This window comes from Psittacula echo (genome assembly GCF_963264785.1).
Source record: "Psittacula echo genome assembly, chromosome: 2".
NCBI classification, from domain to species: Eukaryota; Metazoa; Chordata; class Aves; order Psittaciformes; family Psittacidae; genus Psittacula; species Psittacula echo.
In genome coordinates this window covers 29647028-29674975 of record NC_137737.1, presented here as the reverse complement: position 1 = coordinate 29674975, position 27948 = coordinate 29647028, and the positions used below count along the sequence as shown (strand labels likewise).

General features: G+C 36.7%; 1 protein-coding gene across 1 annotated transcript in view; it reads right to left on the bottom strand.

Moving 5' to 3' along the window:
- AGMO (alkylglycerol monooxygenase) overlaps positions 1–27948 on the bottom strand; it is a gene marked incomplete at its 5' end in the record, with an annotated part of 197086 nt that overhangs the window by 86390 nt on the left and 82748 nt on the right. The window contains 7 exon segments of the mRNA XM_080609608.1: positions 5029–5145; positions 5624–5721; positions 5724–5757; positions 6905–6984; positions 7086–7151; positions 8774–8840; positions 24683–24778. Coding sequence (XP_080465734.1) covers positions 5029–5145; positions 5624–5721; positions 5724–5757; positions 6905–6984; positions 7086–7151; positions 8774–8840; positions 24683–24778 — 558 coding nt within the window.

The following is a 27948-nucleotide window of genomic DNA, read 5'->3' as shown; positions in this document are numbered from 1 at the left end:
TCTCTAAGATGTGCAAAATTGGAGCCTGGACTTATCATTTGACTCTCCACATTTATCTAACCACAGAAGAAAAAAGTATAGATTAAGAAATTGAAAGGAAATTAATAAATTGCAGTTCAGTTTAAAACATGGATTTCCAGGAGAAAAAAAAAATAGAAAATAGAAATAAATTTTAATTTATGTTAGTAAATCAGAAGAACTAAAGCGACTTTGTAATTTAGCAAAATTAAACTCAAATACAAGAAAGCCTTTATCTTTAAATGGTTAAAGTGCTATATAATAGCACTTTTTTGGCATAATTACTACCTGAGGCATGCACAATCATATTTTACAGATTCCATTTTTCAGGTCAATTTGCATTTCTTTTCAGATGTTCTCCTACTTGAACCATAACACTTTCAACACTAGCTGTCTGTAAAACTTCGTATGGTCCAATGCCACCTGTGGCACAGATGTGAAGGACTGGAGGACCCTAATGAACAACCCACAGGTCACATTTAATTGCAGAGTTAACTGGCACTATCATCACATTCACACAGATACATGGCACTGTAATGGCTGAGTACAGTGTTGCAGCCTTCCACTTCCCAAGTCTTCAGCTTTCTGGAGTGATGAAAGGTGAGACATAAAGCCTTACTGGGAACCATGAAGGCATAAGTTACCCTTCACTGTAGATACATGCACCACTTTCACATACAGCAAAAAAATGTGTTCCTTCATTTGTGTTCCTAGTCAAGGACTACCAAAAATTTTGTGGTGAAATACGTCATGATGCCGTTTGGGAATAACAGCTTTTAGAAAACCAGCCACGTAGCATACATTTTAGCATTATTCATTTGCTTCCATAACTTTCTCTTTACAGCTCCAGTGGTATAGTTACACGCTGCTTGATTCTTTTATTTACTTTCAAACATGTATCACCCTACTGGCAGCTGAGGCATCCATTTTCTAGGCATTACTCTACCAAAATCAACAAAATAGTCAGTGGGTTATATCACTAAAGTAAACATCATATATTAAATCTACACACTGTAATTTGCAGTGTGAAAAGAATGTGTCTTTTACACATTTGTTAGTGCCAGCATCCTCATTCCACTTAAACATAATATGCATGGATGTATATATAAAATAAATTAGTATTTATATACTGGAGTATTTGTATAAATAGAGAAGCCTGTGTGACCACAGCAGGTTCCCCAATCACAAGTCAGCCACAACTTTGCAATGTGGTTATTGGCTGCAATCAAACAGAAAAAAATATTTCTGTTGGATTTTGATTTCATTAAAAGCTTAAAAAATATCTCAGAGCCCTTATAAAAAGGGGGGGGGTTTATAGAATTTGAGAAGTTTACATGCCTTTGTAATCAACAGAATGCCATAGCATTATTATTTTATGGTTTTTTAGAAATAAAAAATAATTCATTTAAATGAAGGAAATATGTTACTCCAAATGTGTATTTAGATGAACATTGAAATAGTCCAATTTGACTTTAATATTTAAAAAAACTCAGATTGATTTATTCCTTTTGAAGAATAACATGGATGCTTTTTCTCATCCTGATGAATTCAGTGTTTCAAAAGAACTGCTAGGAACGATGTCAGCACGTTTCATGAGTTAACAGGTGCCCTGCTGTCATACATCAGACACTTTCAACATTCAAATGAACTATTCTAATACAACTCTATGAAAATTGTAATGTTAGGTGTCTTACTATGAATTTATTTTAACTTAGAATTACTAAAAAAGCTTAGCAATATTGCATATATAGTACTTGGTTATGTCCTGCTGAATGGATATATTATTTGTGTTCTCAGATTTTGAGATCTATCTTATCCCTTACTACTTTTCCTTTAACTGAAACTGCTCACATATTCATAGCATTATAAGTGCAATAAATGTTACAGTATCTATCAAAACCTAAAAAAGACACTGCAAAATGCGTTTAAGGTACATTTCACTTTGATTTATGTGATACATGCAGTTCTGGAACTATGAGACTTTCACTTTGAATGTTCTGCAGTCTTACACTCCTAGCACTCTCTCTGGGACTGATCCAAATCCCATTTCTTCAAGGAGCTTTGGATCAGATATAGATGTGCAGAGCTCAGACGTAATTTTTATTCTCTGGATGCAGTACAGAGCACTATATAGAAAATAAACACTGCATGCTCTCTCCTGTGGAAAATATGTATTTGTTCTTTATTGTTTTGCTCTTTTTATAAGTTAAATGTAGGTCATTCAGACAGAAGGTATATGGTTGCTCTTTACGGAAAGAGAAATCTAACACTTCTACAGGGCGTGAGACCAAACACTGAGCAACTGTAATCACTTGAGAAATGTAATAGCTGTGTGCTGTGTCTTATGGCAATTATGAAATGGAACTTATACCTAGAAATGAGGAAAACAGTTAGCTGTCTCCATTTATGGAGCTATGCCACAGTTATGACATAATTCATAGCCAGACAGAAAGTTCCAGTTGTATCCATAGACATTTCATAACTCAGTGTAGTGGAAAACTGATATTGAAGAAAGATTTTTGCCAAGTAAAGTTATTCATACACAGGCTTCCTTCTCATGACAGCTTCCCTACTATACTGCAGAGCAATGCTGGAACTCTGCCTTGGGACCAGCACTTTCTACACCCACACTGAAGGTTTATGTCCTGAGATGAGGTGCTTCTAGGTGCCTGTGCTCTCCTTCTTTTCTTCTCCTTACTAACTTATTACATGGCAGACTTGTGCAGAGAATTTTCTAGTTGGTTTCTGTGATAAGTTCATAAATGGTGGATCTTCAGGATATTTCCTCCAGGGCTGCAAGAATTTAGTGATCATCTGGGGCTTGGGTGCATTTTTCAACTTCCCTTATTACTTATTCTTAAACAGCTGCAGTTATCAGAAGAGAAAATAATCTGGACCATCCATTTTTCCTTTCAGAACCAGAAAATGGCAAAAAGAGAAAAGAATAAAATAGGAAAAAATCATGATCAGACTCTGCTAATCAGCACTTCCTGCTGCTAAAAGCAACAGCAACAAAGTAAAAAAAAGACAAAACAAAACAAAACCAACTGAACAAAAACCCCCCAGTTTGATCCCTATGCAAAAATGATTTGCTTCTGCTATGTAGGAATCCAGAATCATATGTGGAAAATCTTGCAGAGGTATTTCTCAATATAAGAACATTGGCAATCATGTATACTGTATATCTTGTATACATTGGAGGTATTTATCCTTACCTTTGGCTTAATTTCCTGTCTTCAAAAATACTGAGAATAGACTAAGCCTCAGACAGTTTAGTAATCTTTGAATTCCTTGCAGTTGCAGTATGACCCTTTATAGAGGTGAAGACGACGTGTAGAATAACTTTGTATTAATCAGAACAGTATGTTTGAGGTAGCTTTTATGTTACATCGCAAATGCTATGTAAAATACTTACTCTTTAAACTTTTCTTGAAAATCGCATCATTCTGCTGGTCTGATGTGCTATGCACACTACGTCTAACTAAAAATGGGGCGGAGGGGGGGTGAGGGGGGAGAGAGGGCTATAGCACCTAGTATATGCAGAGCTTCCAGAGCAGCTATAAGCCTGCTGCCTCCTATCCCAAGAAATTATTGCAGGCAGAGACCCTCTCCTGTCCTTCTCACTCTGGAATACAAGAGGAATATCTCAAATGGAAGACCAAAATGTCGGTGTTCAGACAAGATTTCTGACAGCTTTGAAACGGCTTTGCAATCTTCTGGAATCATTCATGAATGACCACGGCCAGTTACGTGAAAAAGACTTATTTCTAGAAATCTACCTCTTGGCTGGATCCAGTCATGGGCAAAGCCACTGGGGTGCAGTGTGAGGGGCTGCTCCCCGGGGAAGGGACATGGGGCTAGTGGCAGCCAGGGGACAGGGCCATGGCCCCAGCAGGAAGGGTGCTGTCCTGCACTGTCCATCAAGGTGAGCAGTGGACAGTAACCACCATTAGCTCAGGGTTGGAGATCATCAGGTGAGTGTGCTGGGACAAAGCAACTTTGAAGGCAAGCAGAGACTGAAGAACCCAGGGAGCCCCTGGCACCCTGACAGAAGGCCTGTGACAACACGGCTAACACAAACGTAAGGCTTTAACCAAAGTGGTCTTAGAAAGGGCTTAAGAAGAAGGCCAAAGGGCATTTTATCCATATGATAGAATTTTGTGTTGTTTTGGTAGGTCTTTCTTTGATTTGCGGGAATATTAAATGTATTAAAATTATGTTTCATAACTAGAAGATCTTAGCTTTATTAAAGAAGAAAGAGTTGTCAAGGGTGGAAGAATGAAAAGGAGGTTGGAAGGCTGAAGCCATGGAAGCAGTTAATGTCCTGCTTTTAGAAGGTAGAATTGGCCTCATAGTTCACTTTCACAGACTGCCAGGTATTGATGGAGGAACCATATATTATAAAGGAGATCTTATCAGCCCAAATGCAAGGTGGTAAATATGTACCTCTCCCTGCTCTATTTCTATCAATGCTGTTCTATATTCAAAACTGGAAAAAGGATTTGCTCTGAGTCTGTGCTCCTTCAATTTTGAACTCCAATTTTGAATCAAGCTCTCCATCTTCAACCATGACAAAACCTTTGCAATCTTCCTTCTGAAGCCTGGGCAATTAACAGTATGAACCTTGACATCTTAAAATCTACATAGTTTCACATCCGAGGTACATTTTTCCTCTCATGAAGTCCTAAAAATTGAAGATCACACATGTCTTCTATGGAACATACATTATTTTTTTGTTTAATTGCTTAACATAAGCATATTCATCTATAATTAATTGAAATGGTTACTGAATAATGTTTAATAAAGAATATGAAACATTATATATTTATTATGGTGTATTTATCCATTTACGTTGATCGTTTTTACAGAATCTAGTTGTTATTATAATAGTTTAAACAAGGTATGAGTCAGGCTGTAGAGCCTCTACTCAATGCTTCATTACTTAAACATGTTGTGTGTGATATAACTGTTAGCATTAGATGCTGTCTCATAAAGATAGAGATTACTTACAGTCACAGCAGCAAGAAGTTCAGTATATAAGTCCATTATTACAGCAAAATGTACAACTGCATAGCAATCAAGATAAACTGGTACACTTGGATTGAAGGGAACTTCTTTTCCAGTGATCTGTATGAAGCAAAACAGATAATAGCTTTTGACAATGACCTGCTCCAGCCTGTCATTTCTTAGTATTCTTCACACTTACAAACACAAAAAAGGTTAAGGGACATAGACAATTGCACAAAGGTAATCCACTATCAGATTTATGTACTACCTAGTGTAAGACAGAGTTTAATGTTCTGTGTGTGCATGTTAACAGCTAAAAGAAAAAGTACCGTACACTATAGAACAGTTTTGAAATCTCTTCAGGAAATGAATAATGAAAAGATAAATAAAAAATTTATTTTTTTCCCTTCAAATAAAACGCACAGCTAAACCATTAATTTCCTTCAGTTTCTGTTCCCATTTCATCTTCCCCTATGCTTTATGACTGCTAATTTGCTAATTTCAAATAGCATGTGTAGAGTTTTTAATATTGATACAGTAGCATTAAGAGGTCCAAGTAAATTACACAAAACTGAAAGCCTGTGCATGTTCTATTTACCACTGGGATTTCCTCAGGAAGGCCAAGTCTAGGTTTGCCTGGTCCCCAGCCTGGCCCTTTGCATAGGACAGAAAGCTTATTGCAGAATCCAGGTGTGCCCAAAATGTGTTCCAAATATGAGCCAAGGGACGTAACTGAAAAAAAGAGCAAGTAATTTTTCATTGTTGGTAAAATAAAATTTAATAAACCATTATGGTTTATTATATACTTGAAAGTTAAAAATGAATTTTTGAGTCTGTAGAGAGAATAAATTAGGAGTAGATGAAGATAGTCAGAAGTTCAGAAACCCTGATAAAAATAGGTAGGAGCCATGTCAAGTCCTTGGTTTATAGTGAGGATTACAATGACTCCAGCTCAGAGGAAAATCTGTCTCTCCTGTAATTAATCCAGAGTATTTAACAGTATATTGTATAGCTATATTTATGGTAGTTTTAACTTAGAATTTGGTTATGGGGACCTTGACATGACATATTCTCAATAACAAAATTACTTAATATCTGACTGTAATGGATATAACTGCACAGACCCTGGCCATCCTTCCAGCTTCCAGCCCAGACACCCCTGCAGGTAGAATTTCTCATTTTTTGAGATACCTTCTGGGGTGAACAGTCATGAAAAGCAAGTGAGGTCTTCAACACTACTCAGTCCCTGAGGTTTTTACAGAAAATTTTTATCCAGCTTAAATGAAGCCTGGACCAACAAATCTGAGAAGCACCACACTAAGCTTTTTTGGGGCTTTTTTGTTTGGTTGGTTTTTTTTTTAATTAAAAATCTATATTCAACCTATTCTGCAGGTTTTTCTGATATCATGATGGCTGTCATATAATGCTGTCAACAAAAATATTCTAGAGTACTCTGAACAGGAAATAAGCAGAAGAGATAAAAATAGTAAAGGTACTGCAACATGCAGTTATTTATGAAATAGCAATATTTGGAGAAGACAAACATCAGTTTAAACATATATTTTTGTCTTTGCTTCACTGTGTACTGCTCTGCATATGGCAAAATGGAAATCATTCGGTCCAAGGCCTGTTACAGTACTATTGTAATTAGTTATTAATTTTACTGTGCTAGTTAGTTATTAATTATACTGTGCTATATTTAACATATGCTCAATGAATCACTAGAAATATTTGTTTTGTAATTAAATACTGAAGAAATTGTAGATTATTTAATTGTGCATCAATGCAAGGATGGCCTCAACTGTGCCTAAGAGAGGAGTTTCTTTCAAATGTGAGTGCCTGTTAAAGATACCACAGTCAGTGATACAAATTATAGCACCTGGAGCATGATGGGATCAAATGAATTCACTGGATGTGTTAAACCATATATGACTTTCGCATCTTTTGCCTCAAATGTTCCTGATGAAATAAGAAAAAATAACAACCAACAATCAAATTCAAAAGTATACATATTTTGCCACACTAACTAAACATGAGAGAGAACACCTTTTTTTACTTACCAAATATCCTGTACCAGATAATAAGTATGCCACCATAATTTTTGTCAATGCAATAAAGATTTCTACCTATTATAAAATAATTTCTGAGACCAGTAATTTCATACATAAGAATACATGCTATTGAATTATGAAGGGAAATCTTCATCATTAACATCCATTTATAAACAAAAAAAAAATTAAAAGGTAGCTAACCCACCACTCCTAATATGCTGTAATTGTTTCTTTCTTAATTGTTCTCTTTCTATTTAGATTCAAACATAGCAATCAAACGTGTCACACCCAAAATTCCTGTGAAATGGAAGGATTAATTTGGAGAGTAAACTCAATTCAAAATATATTTATAAAGACAAATTAAATAGCAGACAAAAAACCATTTCATCATTTTTTACCTAAGAAAATACATGCCAAATACATTTATGTGCAATCATCTCATTAATGGCTTTCAGCTGTCTCTATCTTCTATTCCATATAGAACCATAGAATCAACTAGGCTGGAAAACACCTTTAAAATCATCAAGTCCAACCTTTACCCCACCAGCACTAAACTATGTCACTCTTGATCCTGCCTTCGTTATTATTAATTAACTTCAGTGTGAGGGAAACTGATCCTCCTATCTGTTTTCTGGGGAAATGGATTTGTATATAGTATAGGTCTTCTATCAAAAGTATGAACAAAGACACATTGATTACATATCCCCAATTTTGTGGAGACTGTCTGGAGAAACTGTACAGCACTTGATCAGCTCCAGGGTGATTCTGCTTAACTCTGATCAGGGTCAGAGGATTAGTTTGGATTTACAGCACAGCAAATAAGAGCAAAGTGTGTCCCTCCAGGATTACCAGTACTTGTGCAAATTTTAAGGATTAGACATTTACAACATTGAAGTCTTTTTAAAAGGTCTACACAGTGCCATAAACACTTTACACTTGGAGGATATAATAAATATTAATAACATCCTCTGTACCAATAATTGCATTTGAGTCTGTTTCAAATTATTTTGTTCTTCCATTCCCCTATTACTTTTTTACTTGTTATCTCTGCACACTGAATGACCCAAGGGTATCTATGAAATCCATTTCTATTCCTCTTAAATGATCATGATATTTTTCAGTATGCAATGGAGTTATTAATCAAATTGAAATATGCAGTATGGTCTGGAACGTCTCTGAATATTGATGAAAAATCAATCATCATGCACTTGTGTGAAGTGAGATTTTTCAATAATTCAGAAAGCTGAAACCAAATTCCACTAAAACATTCAACAGCTCTTCTTCTAAAAGGTAACCGTGCCTTTTCACACATTCATTGTTTGAAGTTAAATGAAAAAGCATGTGAGTGATTGACAAGTTGATGATGTCTTAGTAGTCACGGAAGGATATTTTTCTATCAGTCTTCATATTTAGAAACATTGAACTGTTTTGCTGAAAGTCTTAAAATACCCTGGCTTAATTTCTGCTCTGTAATTAATCCTAAATGTAAAAACTTTAAATATCAGTTATAAAAAAGTTTTTTAAATACTGTAAAATTTCTATCTCAACAAGGACTATTTTTGAAGCAATGATCAACATTTAAATCCTTCTGTAAAGCTACTTTTACAATACAATTCCAGTCCCTAATTATTATTAAACAAATAGTGACCACTAAAAATAAAACCACTAACAAATAAGGGTTTACATTTTTAGCTTACCATGATGAACTCTGTGATGACTGAGAGCATTAAGAATCCACGCCAGAGGCCCAAGGTTGGTAACAACCTTGAGAAAAAATAATGTTTCAATGAATCTGAAAATACTGTATAATATCAAGAAGGAGGGGAAAGAGGGAGAGGAAATGCATAAAGAGGACATTCATCTTAAGAAGAATTGCACAAAAAAACAAGACTGCAATTTTTTTGCCTGAACTATTTCACTGTTAAAAGAATTTCACTAACGTTTTTTATCCAGTGGCATTGCTTGGGATCCAGTGTAACTTTAAGATCCCAATTATGTGAACAGTTTAAATCTGCAAATAGCTGGCACTGACCCAGAAACAAGTACTCCTTCCTCCTTCAGTAGCTTTGATTGTTTCTTGTATCAGTGACCTTCTTTTACCACAGCATAAATGCAGAAACAGAATTAAAAAAAAAAGCCCTGATCTGAGAACTGATGCAAGTTAAAACTAATTTTGTTTTGTTTTCCTAAATTAGTTTCACTGGATCAGTTCCTGAATCCGATCCAACATGCAGTCACAAATAAACTGGCATGACTCAGAGGCATGAAAAGAAAGAAGACCAGCATAAACTCATAGTGGAGCATTGGTCTAAGGCAATGATTTAGCAGTACAGAAAATCTAAGTCTTGATCATCTTTGTACCAGACCAAAATATAACAGAAAGTGTTGACTGCCATAAAAACACTCTAATGGGTCAAGCTTTGTCAGAAAATGCTGATGAATTCAGTTTGTGTCACCAGGCTTTATGGCAAATTAGGTACTCACCTGTTTTATGGAGCCATAGGAAAGCCAGAACTAGCTGTAAATATTGTGCTTTGGTTAGCTCAACAGAAGTGTGTGGATACCCAAACACAGCGACCATTGCTTAATCCCAAACACAAAATCATCAATCAGAAATAGATGTAGTCACTGGATGACCAAAAGGTGTTTCTATTCAAGATATAGCCTAAAATTGTATTTATTCACCATATCTGATTATGACCATAATGTCTTGCAATTAAGACTAAAATAAAAAAAAAAAAAAGGCAGCTAAATAAAAATGTTTAGACCTTAAGAAACAAAACCAAGAACCTATCACTTTGCCTTTTACAGAATTTAATAAGTAAATTCAATGCTCATACTGTTGAAGTGGGTGATCTGTAATATAATAATAGAGATAATATCAGCAAACAACTCACTAAGGAGGCAGACCATCATTACTTATGAGAGCAGTCCCATCATCTCAATAAATAAAAGTACAAGGATTTTTATTAACTTCAGGTTTACAGAGCAAAGTCCAAAATAATCCAGTTCCATTTATGTTTAATTCACACTTGTGAAAGTGAAAGTAGATCTGGACTCAAAAGGTAGATACAGGACATTCTTCAGAAGTATTTAAATTTTTATGAATCAGGCAAATATCACAATAAAAGGAAAAAATACGTTTAGCTCATTTTTATATTTAGCAAAAGCTAAAAGAACTTCTACTTAATAGGTTAAGTAAAGCATTTATGTAATTAAAGGAGTATATAAATGAGCAAATTTCTTAGAGATAATTTGGAATATACATCTCAAAATCATGCACACATTTGAGTGGAAAAGCAGAATAGTGGGACAAGTTTGTTTTGTTTAACACAGAAGCTAAGAACAACCTAAGTAAGGCCACTATATATTTCTCAGTTCTCCCTCAAATAAGTTCAAGCCTGAAAAGACCACCTAAAGGTGAGAAACAATTCATCACTCATGCTAGCTCCATTTCCCACCTTTCTTAAGCAGAAAATCCCACTGTTCTAAGCTATGTGAGATGTGACCACTAAATGAATTTAACGAGTTGAATGTCAGATTGAACTGCAGCCCAGCACATGAGAGAGCAGTGATTTATCTATTAAACCACACCTAATTTTGATCAACTTGGGTTTAATATATTTTTAGTCCAGTATTTTAACAATTTTTGTGAAAAAAAACCAAGTCTGTGCTAGGAGAGCAGGCAATCACTAAGGAATAGCAGTCTCCACTTTTAGCCTACAGATATAGTAAAATGTCACTCAAGTCTTCAATATACAATATATAAATTCATATTTAAAAATTAAAATTCATCCTTTCAAAGTCCATATAATACATCGGTATGCTAAAGAAACTCATGCAGAATTTTAAATAAATACTTCTGATTAATCCTAGAGAAAGTATTTTCTTTGGAAAATGAAACCTCTCTCATCCTTTAAAACTAGACTTTCTTTGGATGATGACATTTACAAATCTACTGAAATTTTTCTCTGTAGCATAATTAGTAATTGATGCCTAAGCCTACTTTGGTTCATTATTTGGCCAAGGTTACCTCCATTGCAAAGACATACACAATGATGTGTATAGCTATATTCTGCCATCTTACCTGGGGCAAAACAGGAATTTTGCAAGATCACAGAATCACAGAATCCCAAGGGTTGGAAGGGACCTCAAAAGGTCATCTAGTCCAACCCCCCTGCAAGAGCAGGGTAACCTAGAGTACATCACGCAGGAACTTGTCCAGCCGGGCCTTGAATATCTTCAATGTAGGAGACTCCACAACCCCCCTGGGCAACCTGTTCCAGTGCCCTGTCACTCTCACAGTAAAGAAGTTTTTCCTGATGTTCACATGAAACCTCCTATGCTCCAGTTTACACCCATTACCCCTTGTCCTATCACTGGACATCACTGAGAAAAACCTAGCTCCGTCATCCTGAAACTCACCCTTTACATATCTGTAAACATTGATGAGGTCACCCTTCAGTCTCCTCCAAGCTAAAGAGACCCAGCTCCCTCAGCCTCTCCTCATGAGGGAGATGCTCCACTCTCTTAATCATCTTGGTGGCTCTGCGCTGGACTCTTTCCAGCAATTCCCTGTCTTTCTTGAACTGGGGGGCCCAGAACTGGACACAAGATTCCAGATGCGGCCTCACCAAGGCAGAGTAGAGGGGGAGGAGAACCTCTCTTGACCTACTGACCACACCCTTTCTAATGCACCCTAGGATGCCATTGGCCTTCTTGGCCACAAGGGCACATTGCTGGCTCATGGTCATCCTCCTATGCACCAGGACCCCAAGGTCCCTTTCCCCTTCACCACTTTCCAGCAGGTCAACCCCCAACCTGTACTGGTACATGGGGTTGTTCCTCCCCAGATGCAAGACTCTACACTTGCCCTTGTTGAATTTCATCAAGTTTCTCCCCGCCCAACTCTCCAGCCTGTCCAGGTCTCGCTGAATGGCAGCACAGCTTTCACCAAAGTAAATTATCAAGGCTAGGACAGTAAGAAAATTTTTGCCAGGTAAGATTCTGACCCTGTCATGTCAGGCTGACAGGAACTTACTGCAATCACAGTGAAAGGAATGAAATTTGCAGGAATCAACTTGTAACCAAATTTAATGTGGTGTAATAACAGCCTGTAGGCAATGAAGAAGGCCAGTGGCAGGTAGTCCACCCACCCATCCATGTTTCAGCTGTCAGCCTACCCTTGCTTCTGTCTCTTGTGTCCAGATATTTTCCTTGGAGAATAGCAATTGCAAAGTTGCTCATAAGTGTTCATTGTAGCAATAACCAGAGTTGAAATCAGTCACAAAAGTGTGTACACCACTAGGGCTCAGTCATTCAAGACTGCAAAACATTTTTATCTTAAAATAGCTTCGTATTCAAAACAGCTTTTTAGACAGAGATCTTTCACAATGTCCACAGCTTTGGAAAAAAGCCAAACAAACAAACAACAAACCAAACAAAACCAAAACAATTTTTAATAAAAATTCAAAAAATTAACAGAATATTTGTGATAACAGCAGAACAGCTCAGGTTTTGTGGCTTGTAATCAGTATTTTCATTAAAAAAAAAGGAAAATATTTCTGCTACTATAATTTTTGTATGCAGTAGGAAGTTTTGTTTCAGACTTTTTTATTCAAAAGTGGTCTCAAAATTAAAAAAATAAATGGTGGAAACATCATTATTCAATACCCCTATTGATTGCACTTCAAACCCTACTTCATATTACTGAAAGGAAAAAGAGTCTGCTTGTGAATATAAAATATTCTTGTTATTTATAGCATCATCTTGCAGTGATCTTGGGAACACAAAAAAAATAGCTACCAATCTCTTAAACGCTGAAGTACCGAAACTGTTGTCCAGCCTTATCTGTGTTTTGACCAATATAGCTGAAGGGTTTACATTTGTGTTTGTTCCCCTGATACAGACACCTACTGTTTAAATCAATTCCTGTCTCCAGTTTTTCCTTTTACAATTAACACATCGTGTGCACCTCAATTCCCATGCCAGTGACCCACAGATGAACTGCAGCAAAACTCTTTTCCTGTTTGCTTTATTTTTTCACATCCCATAGCCACAAAATAGAATTTTTCACTTGCCAAAACACTCACAAACTGACTCAGTAAACTACTTAAAAGTCAGACATGTAGGTATCTTATGCACACCAGTTATAAAAGCTTTGTCAGATCTCTCCACAAAACATGTATTTGTTTTTCTTTCCTTTTAAAACAAAACAAAATAATAAAATCAAGCAATATATTCCCTCCATTTTAGTTTGGCATCACTAAATAATAAAGCAGAATTACTGACAATATTTGAAGCAATTCCAAGAGCATTTTAATAAATAAGGCAGGCTAAAAGCTCCATGCTTAGAAACAGTTTCCATACATTACTGAATAAAATATGCTGGAAGTGAAACCCTCATATATAGAATCATAGAATCATAGAATAGTTAGGGTTGGAAAGGACCTTAAGATCATCTAGTTCCAACCCCCCTGCAGGGACACCTCACACTCAACTAGGCCACCCAAGGCCTCATCCAACCTGGCCTTGAACACTGCCAAGGATGGAGCATTCACAACCTCCCTGGGCAACCCATTCCAGTGCCTCACCACCCTAACAGTAAAGAATTTCTTCCTTAGATCCAATCTAAACTTCCCCTGTTTAAGTTTGAGCCCGTTACTCCTTGTCCTGTCACTACAGTCCCTGATGAATAGTCCATCCCCAGCATCCCTATAGCCCCCCAACAGATACTGGAAGGCTGCTATGAGGTCTCCACGCAGCCTTCTCTTCTCCAGGCTGAACAGCCACAATTTTCTCAGCCTGTCTCCATACGGGAGGTGCTCCAGTTCCCTGATCATCCTCATGGCCCTCCTCTGGACCTGTTCCAACAGTTCCATGTCCTTTTTATGTTGAGGACACCAGAACTGCACACAATACTCCAAGTGAGGTCTCACGAGAGCAGAGTAGAGGGGCAGGATCACCTCCTTTGACCTGCTGGTCACGCTGCTTTTGATGCAGCCCAGGATACAGTTGGCTTTCTGGGCTGTGAGGGCATACTACCGGCTCATGTTCATTTTCTCATTGACCAACACTCCCAAGTCCTTCTCCATAGGGCTGCTCTGAATCTCTTCTCTGCCCAACCTGTAGCCGTGCCTGGGATTGCTCTGACCCAGGTGTAGGACCTTGCACTTGGCATGGTTAAACTTCATAAGGTTGGCATCAGCCCACCTCACAAGTGTGCCGAGGTCCCTCTGGATGGCATCCCTTCCCTCCAGCGCATCAACCGAACCACACAGCTTGGTGTCATCGGCAAACTTGCTGAGGGCGCACTCAATCCCACCGTCCATGTCACCGACAAAGATGTTGAACAAGACCAGTCCCAACACCGATCCCTGAGGGACACCACTCGTTACCCGTCTCCAGCTGGACATTGAGCCATTGACCACAACTCTTTGCATGCGGCCATCCAGCCAGTTCTTTATCCACTGAGTGGTCCACCCATCAAATTGATGTCTCTCCAATTTAGAGACAAGGATGTCGTGTGGGACAGGTAGATGACGTCAACTGCTCTGCCCCTGTCCATCTGTTTCGTAGCCCCATTATAGAAGGCCACCAAATTGATCAGGCAAGGATTTCCCCTTAGTGAAGCCATGCTGGCTGTCACCAACCACCTCCTTGTTTTCCATGTGCCTTAGCATGCCTTCCAGGAGAATCTGCTCCAGGATTTTGCCAGGCACAGAGGTGAGGCTGACTGGTCTGTAATTCCCCGGGTCATCCATTTTCCCCTTCTTAAAAATGGGGGTTATATTTTCCTTTTTCCAGTCATCAGGAACTTCACCTGACTGCCATGATTTTTCAAATATGATGGCCAGTGGCTTAGCAACATATAATGAAAACTAAATGTTTTCTTTTCTATAATAGTAGTTCTTATATAAAGATGTTTCCTTTGTGACAGCAATCCCTAGCCTAACGGAAAAGAACATTATGCAATATCTCTTTACGGCATGTAAGCACCTCTGTTTGTGGTCTCAGAGTTTGTCAGCACCAAGGGAAATCTTTATTGCCTGGTACCTGCACCACTTCAATGTAGTTCTTGTTTAAATAATGAGAAAAAATCGTGACATGAAATCCAAGGGAAACTTTACATCTTGTGTAACAACTCCTCCTGTCACCACTACAACATGAATCTTTACTTAACTCTGTTTCAACATGAATGCTAGGAAGGAATGTCAACCGAGTAGAGCAGGCAATGTTACAGTAAAACCGTTAGTATATGAAAAGTTCTGTTTTGTTTTGATTTTTTTTCTCCCTTTCAGTACAAGAAAAGCTGTTTGTAGTACAGCATTTCTTTTAATATTATTGTGTCACTGATCTGCAGGACAGGGAGCGTAAATTCATCTCTGTAGCATCACTAAAGAAGCACTCTGAATTTTGGGATTTCTGTTAGACTAGTAGGTAGTAAAACACATAATACTACTGATTTCCTCATCAAAATGAAGATTTTTATACCCAATATATAAATAGATATCTCAGACAGTCTGGTGGGGAAATTTAAAATAAGACCCTAATTACATCCCCCAGTAGAGGTGCTGTGTTAATTCAGGACAACACACCCATATATTTATACAGATGGCTCTGGTGATCAGATTTGCCATGTGAAAACTCTACAGGGAAGCTGGAGAAAGGCGGAACTCCTAGGATTTGTGCTTGTCTGCCAGTTTCACACTTTGAAATCCCCAGCAAACCCTGATTTATACACCGCCAACTGTTTTCCTGTCTGATTAGGCAGTTTTCTACTCCAGTAAGCATGTAAAATGGATGTAGCCAAATTTCCACACTCAGGAGCGAATAAAACAATATTTATAGTTTAGAAATAAAACAAGTGAGAGGAATCAGGCCTGTTGGGATCATAAAGAGTTTCATAGGGGGTGAATTTCTGATAAATTGGGATTGAGGAACAGGAGGTGAAAGCCTAATTTTAATGGATAGTCTGGTTTATTATATTTATACAATAAACACACAGACTTAAGAAATATGTTTATAATAAATTATCTTGAAGGCAGGCCATTGTCACTTTTCATTGCTTTACACCTCAACGAGGAGATAAGGTTCGAATCAAATCGGCATCTCACATGGATATTTCAGTTAACACTTTCAGTAAATGGATGCAACTTTTTTTTATTTTTCCTTCAAAGGTCCCATTAAGCCTTGTGGGAAAGATGAGCACATATAGGAAGTTTCAATCAATTTGTGCACTAAAAATGAAAGAAAACCTACACTAACTGGTTGTTTTAATTGCAGCATAACTATAAATAGAGGAGGAAGTCACTTTTCAGTTATGTGTCACGTTAAGCATTTTCAACAAACTCGAGGAGAAAAAAATGCTATACAATTTAAGCACTTTTCAGCAGCTTGACAAATACATGCTGGCCATTGAAAGGGAAAAAAAACCCAACAAAACAACAAAAAACTAAACTAGAACATAATAAATAATAAATCAGTGTGCCAGTCCTGAAAAAAAAAAAAATATATAGCCAAGTGTAGCTCTTCACCTTCTCCTTTAAATAGATCAAAATATAGGCAGCAGCCTACACGTTATATTTTATCAAATAAGGATGCTTCAAATTTTCTGTCAGCTTTGAAGCCATTTAGACAGATTCTCAGTGAGTACAAGCTGGGAGAAAAACTCAAGAGTATTACATGCAATATATTAAGATGATTTTTTTTTTCTTTGACAGAGAGCAGTATCTCTAACTTATCTCCGCATTAATGTGATTATTATGTTAAACTTATTTGATAAACAAGTTATTTAATTGTTTTGCAGGACGCAGAATGTACTGAAATGCACTGCATCTCTAAGTAGCTAATTTCACTTTTATCTTCATAATTCTCCAGAGACATAATAGACACAAGTGGCCTAAGTAAAATTCTTGAAGTACAATTTTTAGTTATGGGGTATCTGCAGGTACATTAAAAGTATTCAGTCCCACTGCTGCTGAAGGAAGCATTTCACAGCTGTCTCTTGCAAGAAGAGTCTTTGGTGCAAGGACGAGAAGCCAACACTCAAACACAAAGACTTCATTATTATGATGAAAAGAAGTTTCTGCTTATATTCTCATCCCATAACTTTTCATTTCTGATCTCACCAGCGACCCAGCTTCAAGAAAGAAAGGGAAGGGTTCTTCTGCCTGGAGTTCTGCCCATCAATGCAAATCACCAATACAAGCCAATTATCGTGGTACAGCCACTTTTTGAATGAAAATTATCATGGTGCCTGTGCTGCATGTTGCACTCAGAGCTACTAGCTGCAGAGCACTAAGCTCATTTAAATGACTTACATATTTTTAAGTCCCTCTCTATACTGCAGTTCAATTGAAAGAAAAACTAGATAATATTAAAATACTTAACTTACTGTGTCAAGGCACTTATGGGTAGACTCAGATACCTAAAAGTGCCAAGGAACACATAGGTTTTAAATAGGAGGCTTATCCTGGGGCTACTAGCTTGTAACATTGGCTCTTTTAATTATCTCTGAGGTCCTAGACACCAATGAAGGAACTCCAAACCTCATCCCACTATGTTTTTCCTGATCAAACTGTGGTCAAGTGCAGCCTACTCTTAGCAAGACAGTGCGCTCTCTTACGAATGTTTTATTTTCTCTTTTGTTATTTTCATTTAAAACAAAAAGCAGCTATATGCTTTATGTATGAAGCAAGATAATACTTTCCTCCTCTCAGGGTGAGTGAAACAGGAAGACTGGAACACATTCTGTAGTTATTGCTAGTATTTCTGCTTAGCGATGGTGTCGTTACCTGCGCTCTTCTCCACGTTCTGGCAAGTGCAATGATGATAAGACTTTCATCCTGCAGGTTGGTCAGAAAATCTAATAAGCCATTTTGGCAGACAGGCTGGATTGAAACCGTGAGATGTCTGTTTCTTAGAATCATGTTTGAGTTTTATTGTCTATATTGTGTGTGTGTATATATATATATCTCATGTGGACCTACAAAGGCACTGTCTGCATTAAAGAAAGCATTTTGATCTCCATGATGCTTATTGATTTATTTGTTCTCCTTCCCTCCACAGTAAATGCTTGACTTGCGACTTGGCAGCAGGCAAACAATAGGTTTCTGGATCAACTATGCATCAACTATGACGAATGGGACCAGAAATATTTTTATAAACCAAACTTTTTTTCTTTATGTAAATAAGTGATTAGCTCATTCTCCATTGGTTTTAGAATAATTTCTTGAATCTTTGTAACAGCGAGAAAATCCAGCTTTTAAAAGCCAGTACACTGTCAGACAATGTGATCTGTTTCTAGGAATTCCACTTAAATCTTCTGCGTCACTGCGACTTGTCAGACACAATCTTGAACATCAGACTAGCAGAATGGTTGTAATGACCTCTAGATTCACCTTTTTGGTGACTTTTAGCAAAAGTCTCATGAATGGTAAGTTTTTGATCCCTTGTAATATGACTAGGACAGATATGTGTATTTCTAATTTGAAAGAGCACATCAGACAGACCCGTGTCTATTTTTGGCTATAGTGGCTGAATTGAAGAAAATAAGTTTGTTCTTTCATTAAACCGATACATTAGAACACATAAAATGAAAGTTTTTGGTCACATGTGCTATTTAAATTCAAAATGAGTTTCCAGAATCAAATTCAAGAGATACTGCAATTTCACAATTACTCAATTTCAATGTATTATTCAATACACTGGATTATTACTGATTTGACTTTTTACTGGTGATGCCCTTTATATTAAAAGAAAAAAAACTCCTACCACCACCAACAAAAGAAAACCAAAAAAACCCCACATTTCTTATCTCAGCCAGAAAATCAGATCAGTTCACCACACCCTGTTTCCACTGTAATCCATTCAATATTACTTGTTTACCCCCATTTTGCAAAAACTTCCAGACATTAAATTTGACTCATTCCTTACTGACCCCAAAGGAACTATTCACAGTACATTAAATTAAGCATAAATATATGCATTTGTAAACAAGGCCTCAAGATTTTTTACCTACCAGCAGAGCATTTCCATTTTTCATTTGCAAACTATTGAACATTTTAGTTAATTATCAAAAATCTTTCTCCAACTCCACAATACAAGCACAAAACCAAACCTATCTTCTTTCCAATGCAAACACTCAAAACTATTATAGTCAAATAGGTTTTGTTAAAATGCTTTCTAAATTCAAAGTCTCATTACTTGATCAAATTTACCTTTCAGTTCTACAAAATGGATTATTAAGTCTCTTCTAAATCACTAAACTACTTGAAAGTACTTTACATAAACCTGATTACAACTGTTTTCTCCTGCATTCCTTTCTTGTTTATTTAAATGAGATTACAGCACACAATGTGGGTAAGGTAGGTCGAAGAAAATGGAAAAACAAAAACTGCAGAGAGAGGACCAATCTCAATTGGTAGGGCCTGGGAATTAATGACTATTTTATCTATTGTCTCATGCTATTATTTTTTTATCACATTGTCCTAGAGATTTTATGATTCCTTTAATCACCATCCAATACATGTTTGTCTCAGATAGCTTCTTCTTTAAAAGACACATATGCCCTCTAGAGTTTTAAGAATAGCTTTTGCTATTGATGCGGTAATCACTTGTATACTGCTACTTCCAAGAAATACATAACTTTTTATTTCTTTTACTTAATTTTACTTGGTTCTTCAGTCTGCTTGTTCAATTTCCTCATTAACCTTATTCTCATATTTTGAAAAAAAAAAAAAAAAACCAAAAAAAACCAAACCAAAACCCAAACCCCCCCCCCAAAAAAACCCATAGAAGACTTTTTCTGAATTTGGCCATCTTCCTAGGTAAGAGCTGGTTGATGTAAGGACTTCAGGATTGGGCCACAACATCTCACCTGTAGTCAGGGAGCCTTGATGGGCTGCGCATGGATTCCTGCCAGGAATGGAATTCCTTTTCATGAAAGCATGAAGCCTCCACAATTCCTCTCTCTTTAAAAGATTTTAATTAAAGAAAACTGAGCAGAAGTCAAAGCCAAAGCAAGTCATAGAAAGAAACTTAAGACTAGTACACACTTCACATAAGTACAAAATATTTTTTGACAAATACAATATACTTCCACAGCAGGTTTCAGTTTTACTTAGTTGGTGATTTCTGACAAAAATAAATTTATTTTGGCTTGTATTTGTAGCAATTTCACATCTTCTTCTCCAGCCTGCATGAGGTGTTGCCAAAATTTTTCTCATTCCTTGCCTGTTTTCACGCATGCTAGTTCTGCTTAATAGTAGTGGTTCACCTTTTTCTGCTCCCAGAGTTTGATTAGGTAGACAGACTTAAACAAGAGAAAAAGAGATGCCTTAAGAAACTTGACTTCAGTGACTATGGTAAAGGGCAGATTACAGTCTTTCCTTAAATTAGAAAATTAAACAGAAACTAATGCATGTCAAAGATCAAACGGGAAAGGAACAATCTGCTGCAGCAATTACGACCATCAGGGATTGATTCAGTTGATACTCTCCAAATATGTTTTGACATCTCATAAAAATTACAGCTAAATCAACATAAACTAATTTCTGTTTTTCACAGGTGTCTATCGGGTTATAAACACACCTAACTTATTGGTTGTAATAAATGCATAATGGAAGGATATAGTTTAATATGAGCCACAGAACTTTTGAATCACCTGTGAAAATAAACTGAAATGGAGTATTTCTGTCTGTCAGTAAGTCCTGAAACATTTTGTGGCTTCAGAAAAATTAGATTTTTAGTGCTCTTTGACCGAAGTATTTTTATTTTTTTTTTACCCCCCTCATGATCTAGATGAGAATGGTCTAGTTGTAGAAACATTTCTCCCAGACCATTTAAGATCAGATCTATTGACTCATGCCATTGACCTAAACAGTACTGGATAGGACTAAAAATTGTTTTCTCTTGATTTATTGAGATCATAGAATCACAGAATCATTTAGGTAGGAAAAGATCTTTAAGATCATAAAGTCCAACCATAAACCTAATACTACCAAGTTCACCACTAAAAAACCTAATGCTACCAAGTTCACCACTAAACCATGTCCCTATGTGCCATATCTACACATCTTTTAGATACCTCCTACCTTTATGCACCATTACAGAAAAGTGTTAAGTGTTTTCTTCGGTTGTTTTAGGTATTTTATTTTTTGTTGTTTTGTTAGTGTGGGAGTATTTTTTGTTTGTTTGTTTTGGTTTGCTTTTCATTTAAATAAATACGAATTTATTTATTTCAATACCTTGTTGCTACTTAAAGATTTTTAAAAGATCTTTGGCAATTTCTGATATAATTTCAGATTGCCATGTACACAGTGCAATAATGCACAGAACAATGAAAAAAAAAAGTGAGCTTCAGACAGCAAAAGTTCTTTTAATGGAGAATATAGTTAAGTGCAAATGAATAACTTAAGTCACAAAGTTGTGTTTTTACTCTAGAACACCCAACCCTTCTTTAATAATTACAGAAATGCCTTTCTTTTATCAATAGCCCATTCTGATTTTGGTAGTAATAAAAGATCTCTAGCACCAAGATAGTGGTATAGTATAATCTCTATATAAAATTTATGGTATTTTAAATGCTGTACTATTTTACATTAAAGGCCAAAAGCTAATGCATACCAAGTATGCAGGAAATAAAGAAATCTATCTGAGATAGAATGAGTGAGTACTTTTGATCTTTATGATTTGGTATACCCTCTTCACAGTAATATATGAGCCACTTGAGTTAAAATAAAGTAGACCATATCTGATCTGCTGGTAGAAAAGCTGGACAAAAACTAACGTAACAAATATTGGAGAAGATCAAAAGTTATAACACATGAAACTTCTCTTAGTATTGTATGAAGCAATGGATACATTCAAAATTAAAGTACAGGAAACTATCAGGGCTATGAACTTTTGTTCTAAGCTGAAACACGGCATAGAAAGTTTCAGCACAGCAAAATCATTCTCTTGTAATTAGAAAATTGGATTTCAATTAGTCCCAAACCTAAACATCTTCCCTCATAAGCTTTCATTCTTTCCTATTACTTAAATATTGCAGTGTTTTTTTCTTTTCTAAAGCAATAATTGTGCATATCCTTTATTAAGATTTTCAGTGCTATGTCAAAAATTTACCTATTAAATAGATTTTTTTTTCCCCGTACCTTACTAAACTTTCTTTTTCTAAAGGAAAAAGATGTGTAATCAGAAGCTGTGAAGCTACAATTTCCAGTCATACTTGACCAATCAATATGGGGCCAAATCTTGTGTAAGGAAACACTGACACTGATTAAAAGCAATAGAAATCTGAGGACAAATTAACATTTCTTACCAAATGCTCCTGCATTTTAGATACAAACTTTTACAACTCGCACTGGCAGAATAGATATAATGAAGCATATCTACAATAGACCCCTAATGACATGTACTGTCACCCAGCAACAGCAGCCACCATGCTCTCCCAGAGGACACCAGAGCTGTTGGGGGATGATGATGAGCGAGGGCTAGCAGCAGCCTAGCTGCTAGCTAGGTTTTCTATACAACCCTAGGACTGCAGCCCTAAACAGACCTCTTATGTCAGGAAACTGAAACTTACAGAAAGGATTTCCATTTTATCATAATCTGTGTAAGACAATTAGAACCATTTATATTCAGGAAAAGGGCTGATAGGAAAAAAAAAAATAATTAGAGACATCAGAGCTTTAAACAGTTACATTGTAATAGTTTTAAAAAAAAGAAACCCAAGAAACAAAATCCAGAATAATGGTGAAGCATCATATTAATTTCAAGAAAAATATTGGCCACTATAAACATGCATGGCGGCAATAGCTGCAACTATTTCCTTTCCTTCCCCTTCTCTTTTCTGTTATGCTCTTGCCCTTGAGAGCAGGAAATCTGCTAATACATGGTGTAACCCTATTTCTATTTTGACATGATTTTTGACCTTAAAGCATAACTTCAACATATTTCAACTGATTTCAGCTGTGTTGTAAAATCAACAATAGCAAAATTAAGAATAACTTCCCTTGTAAACAAAGATCTATGACTGGATCAACTGGATCAGTACGAAAGATCCATTGTTTTTCTACAGGCACAATAATCTAATAGTAAGGAGTGCTTATCTTTTCATTGAGACTAAAATTCATTCTTGTTTAGACTAGTGTATAAATTTGGCACATTGCACGTATGCTATGGAAATTCCTTTTAAGTCCTATGAAGGATTTAGCACTTTAGAGGGATGTAGGCAGTTCATAAGCCTCTGAAATTCACTTCAGAAACTTTAGATGCACACTGTGGCACCAGTGCTGAGACTCATTGAGTTGCCGCTACGCAGCAGAACATTAGAAACCTCTCAGCCAAGGAAGAAATGGCTTCAGACAGCAAAGAAGATATAGATGAGGTATATTGTACTTCTCTTAGTGGCAAAACACAGCAAAACCAGATTGGGGAACCTAAGGCATGGGTAAAGCACCTGCTACCAGTGATTCAGAGTATTCATTTGGTGTAATTTCAAAGTGTTCAAATTTGTTCAAAACAATATTGACAAGTTTAATTATGCATTCCTTGAATTTATGCCAGTTCTGGTGATGTGTGTGACATTTTATTGTAAGCCTTTCCTATTCATGAGGTGTTGTAGAGTATTAGATATGTATTAATGATTTTAGTAATGTGCTCAAGAGAAGTGAAATTTCAACACCAGGAGTATTCTATTGGGTCATTCTAAGTAGATTTTCGCCTTACAATCCCTACCTCCCGGGAAATGCACAGAAAAAAGAAAGTAATTTGAGCAACACAATCACTTAAAATAGCGGATAAAGAAAAAAAAAAAAAGCCTTAAAAAAAAAATTCCTATAGATCACATGAGGAAATTACAGAGGAAAAAAGGCATATGTATAGTCAGAATAATCAAAGGAATAAGTCTTGTAGAGATAATTACCACACAGCCCACTACAGACTACTGAGAAATATGCTGCTGACTTATAACATGGGATACCTTTAAGCACCTCTACTGTAGCTTACGGAAGCAGAAGGCCATTCAGCTACCTGAGAAGGGGAGGAAATTATATACTAATTACAGCAAGTTATTAACTGTATATATATGTAAACTGGATGGTCTATGCGCTCACAAAACAAATAAATAGGTGCACTCATAAACAAACAGCCATCAGATAATCAAAGAGCATTTGTCATCTGAGAATTACATGCACAAAGAAGGAAACAATATCTGACTTCAGTTGAAACTCTAAATGATCTTTAAGAAGCGCTGGGTTTTGGATATTTTTCCCTAAAATATTTATCTTAGAAATGAAATCAGTTTCAGTATCTGCCAGAAACATTTAATAAGCTGCAAGATAGGAAAATATAGTATTAAAATAGCAAAAAAGTTTTGATTCCTTACAGTTGCTCTTTTTTTAAATCTAATTGGGACCAACTGGCCTCATTGCTTCTTATAAACTTAGCAATATATATTCAGAAAAAGGAATAAAAATGAACAGATGTTTCTCCTTAAAGAAGTCAGACAAAGATTTTTCTTACACAATAAATCAGCTGCTAGTAGATTTCCAGGACACTGCTCCAGGCTAACTGTTTAGGTATGGCTTGAAAACCTGGTTTACCTCTGTATGTATCCAAAACCGATAGACTAGATTAAACTGTAGATGAACAGCAAACACTGATGGGAGAATGAAAAGAGCCATGGGCAAGTTGAAAATCTGCAAAATGAAAAATAAAATATACATTAGGTTCATAATTCTAAACTTGTGATGATATAACAAAGTATTATCTCAAGAGCTCAAAGCACTACACAAGATAGTTGCTTCTTCTAATACCTCCATAATGTAGACAGAGAATAGATACTGATTATTATATTACTCCTAGATGTACTATTGCAAATGAGACAAACTGATGCAAAAGTGATTTCCCAAAAGTCATACCGAGCAAATAGAAACATCAAGAAAAGAACTCAGAAATCTAGATGTTTATTCTGCATACTATATGGAGCAGGCAACAACATATCCTCGACATGGAGGGTTCACTTATAGGGGAGAATTATCACAGAGTAAGAAAAGTGTGAATTTATAACACTATAGCTTTTCCATCCAAACTCCCTATGTGAGCACCATAAGGGCAAGGCAACTTGGCTTTCAAAGTTAATTATAAATTCCTCCTGATATCTCCCTCGAAGCTCCAATACATTGCTGAGCTCTAAAGCTGTGCTAACACAAAAACAGCTTCAGAAAACTGCTTACTTAGCAAAAACACTGAGTGCCAGGAATTTCACCATTAATTGCTTAATTGGCTGAGCAATAGCACAAGACTTCCAAGACCTTCACGTGCTACAACTCTGTGTGCTTTCTTCAGAAAAAGGCCTATCTTTTTTCTTTTCTTTTACCTGACACCGTATTATATCAGCTGCATTAAAAACAATCCTTCCCTACAATACAGAGATTTTCTCTAAACCAAGCAGTAGTTGAGCTATCTTAAAAATTTTAAAACTCTTTAGCACTCAGGGAAAATCTGGATAGCAGACAAGAGCTCCCTGTGAAACAGCAAAATTAACAAAATTAGTTTTTGAGTTCCTATTACCCTTCTCACAAAAATCAAATATTTGAACGTCAGATAAAGCAATCTGATAGACATGACAGGCCTCCTGAGCCAGGAATTCCTTTAGCATAGGTCTGCACACATACTTCATGTTGATATTCCCTCAGTTTTTGCCAAAGGGCCTACTCAATAGGTAAGATGTCACAACGAGGTTGTAAAACAACTGCACCTCCATCCTCATGGTGTGAATAATGCTCTTGAGAACGTCACCACAGCTGTATCTCACTGTCTTGAGCCAACGGAGGACTAAGGCCCTGCAATCCCAGTTTGGTATGCTGGCTGCAACACTGGAAAACAACTGAAGCACGATTAAAAATACTTTATGTTTCTGCAGTATCACCTGGTAGGGATGGGACAGCTGTGATTTCATAAACTCCAATCAAAGGCTTCACAGATCACAGCTGCCCCACAAACTACACATGGAGTGTTTCTGGTTGAATGTCTTCAAAGTACTTTTCCAAAAAGTAAAGGAATTGTGGTGGAAGAAGTATGTAGAACTTCTGGAGTTTGGGGGAAATAATGTAAATAGCTACTTTGTTTTAATCAGTCCGACCCCCAAAGGCTGAAGAGTTTGCATAACATTTATAAAATAGAAGAAAAATATATTTGGAAGGTGAAATTTGCATATTCAGTCCTTAAGAATCACTCAATCTAAGCAAACTCACAAAAATTCACAGCAGCTCTTACCTAACGTGAGATAGTAAATGCCATCGGGGTATGCAGCGCTTAAACATGAAATTCTGGAGTAGATGTGCATGAGACTTCTTTAAAAATTAAAAATGCAGATCAGATTGCCTTGTGCAGAAAACTAGTGAATAGAAACCCCACAATCTTCAAACCCACGAACCATGCTCTGAAACAAAAATGTAGTGCAAACCTTCCATACTTTAGAAGACATAGCCTAAACACTGTCATTGAGTCAGTCTTTTCGAGTTCCTTTTTCCTCATTCCTCTAACCTGAGAGATTCCTCTAACCTGTCTCACAACAGCCAGAAAGCTGTCATGGCTTTTCTCAAAGGTTATCTTACAAAGAAGCCAGCAAAGGAGTAGGACACATGGCCACATTTAATTAAAGCTACTTTAGTTTTCTCTTATTATTGATTGTACCTGTCTAATGGCATGATAAGAGCAGGAATTTTTTTAAAGGAAATGGAAAGGAAGTTGATTTAAAAAAAACCCCAACAAAACACCAAAAAACCAACAACAAAACAAAAACTAAAACCAAACAGATGGTTTTCAGATTATTTATGGAAACGGTTGCAGGACTGAAAGCAGGGTTAAAAATTTTATGCTTTTTCCCTAGAAGTATCAGAGACAATTTGGTGGTATTTGCAGATGATTCAGACAGGAAGGATCATCTTCATATTTATTTTCTAACCTACTTCTCACAAGGAGTACTAGGATTTCTGTGTTAAGTGGTGAGAGGAGAGAATTTTTATACAAATCTACAGGTAAATTTGAGATTGACAAAGGAGAATGATTTCCTAACTGCCTCAAGTTTCCTTGCAATGTAAGCTTTATTTTGCACAGATTAAGGGTTTCAAAGATCATTTACAGAAGTAGAACCCACAGGGAGGAATAAAAACCTCTCCCAAACAAAAGATTTAGTTTCTCCTATTTGTGGTTTCACTGAAACAACAAGATCAATGTCAGAAAAAAACCCCAATAAAATCATTAAATAGTTTTTCACTGGAAATGCCAATTCCCCAAATCAAACCATTTCATGGGCATGTACCAGCTTTCATTAATCTGTGGAGGAAAAGCTTTCATGCCTCCAAGATGGTATTTATGGTCAAAACTGCAAAAAACTGTTTATCACACTCACAGATCTTTGCCCACTTGTGGATTCAGGGACAGATTGAGAGAGCGCTGCAATAACAGATAACCTGATGGGAAAGGCACGCAGCAAGGGAGTGGAGAGTGATTTCTATCTGGGGCTGCTGCACTGCAGATGTGTGCCTTCACACTTAAGGCATTGTCCCTTTTGAAGGGTCCGTGTCTGCTGCACACTCTCTGACATGGGCATGCTCTACCTTTCTCCCTCCCATTTGCAAGTAAAAGCTAATAAATGCTTCCACAATAGAAAAGGAAAAACTGGAAACTCCTGAGGTTTAGCAGGCGGGTCAAGTTTCCCCTCTGTCTCCATGCTGAAGCCACCTGCTGATGTGTCCAGTACTCGTCAGACAGGACACAAAGGGGCAAGGGGCAGCTGCCCACAGCTAATTCATGTGGGTTATACTTGTGTAAGGATTTTGCAGGAGTTAAAGGGCAGAAAAAA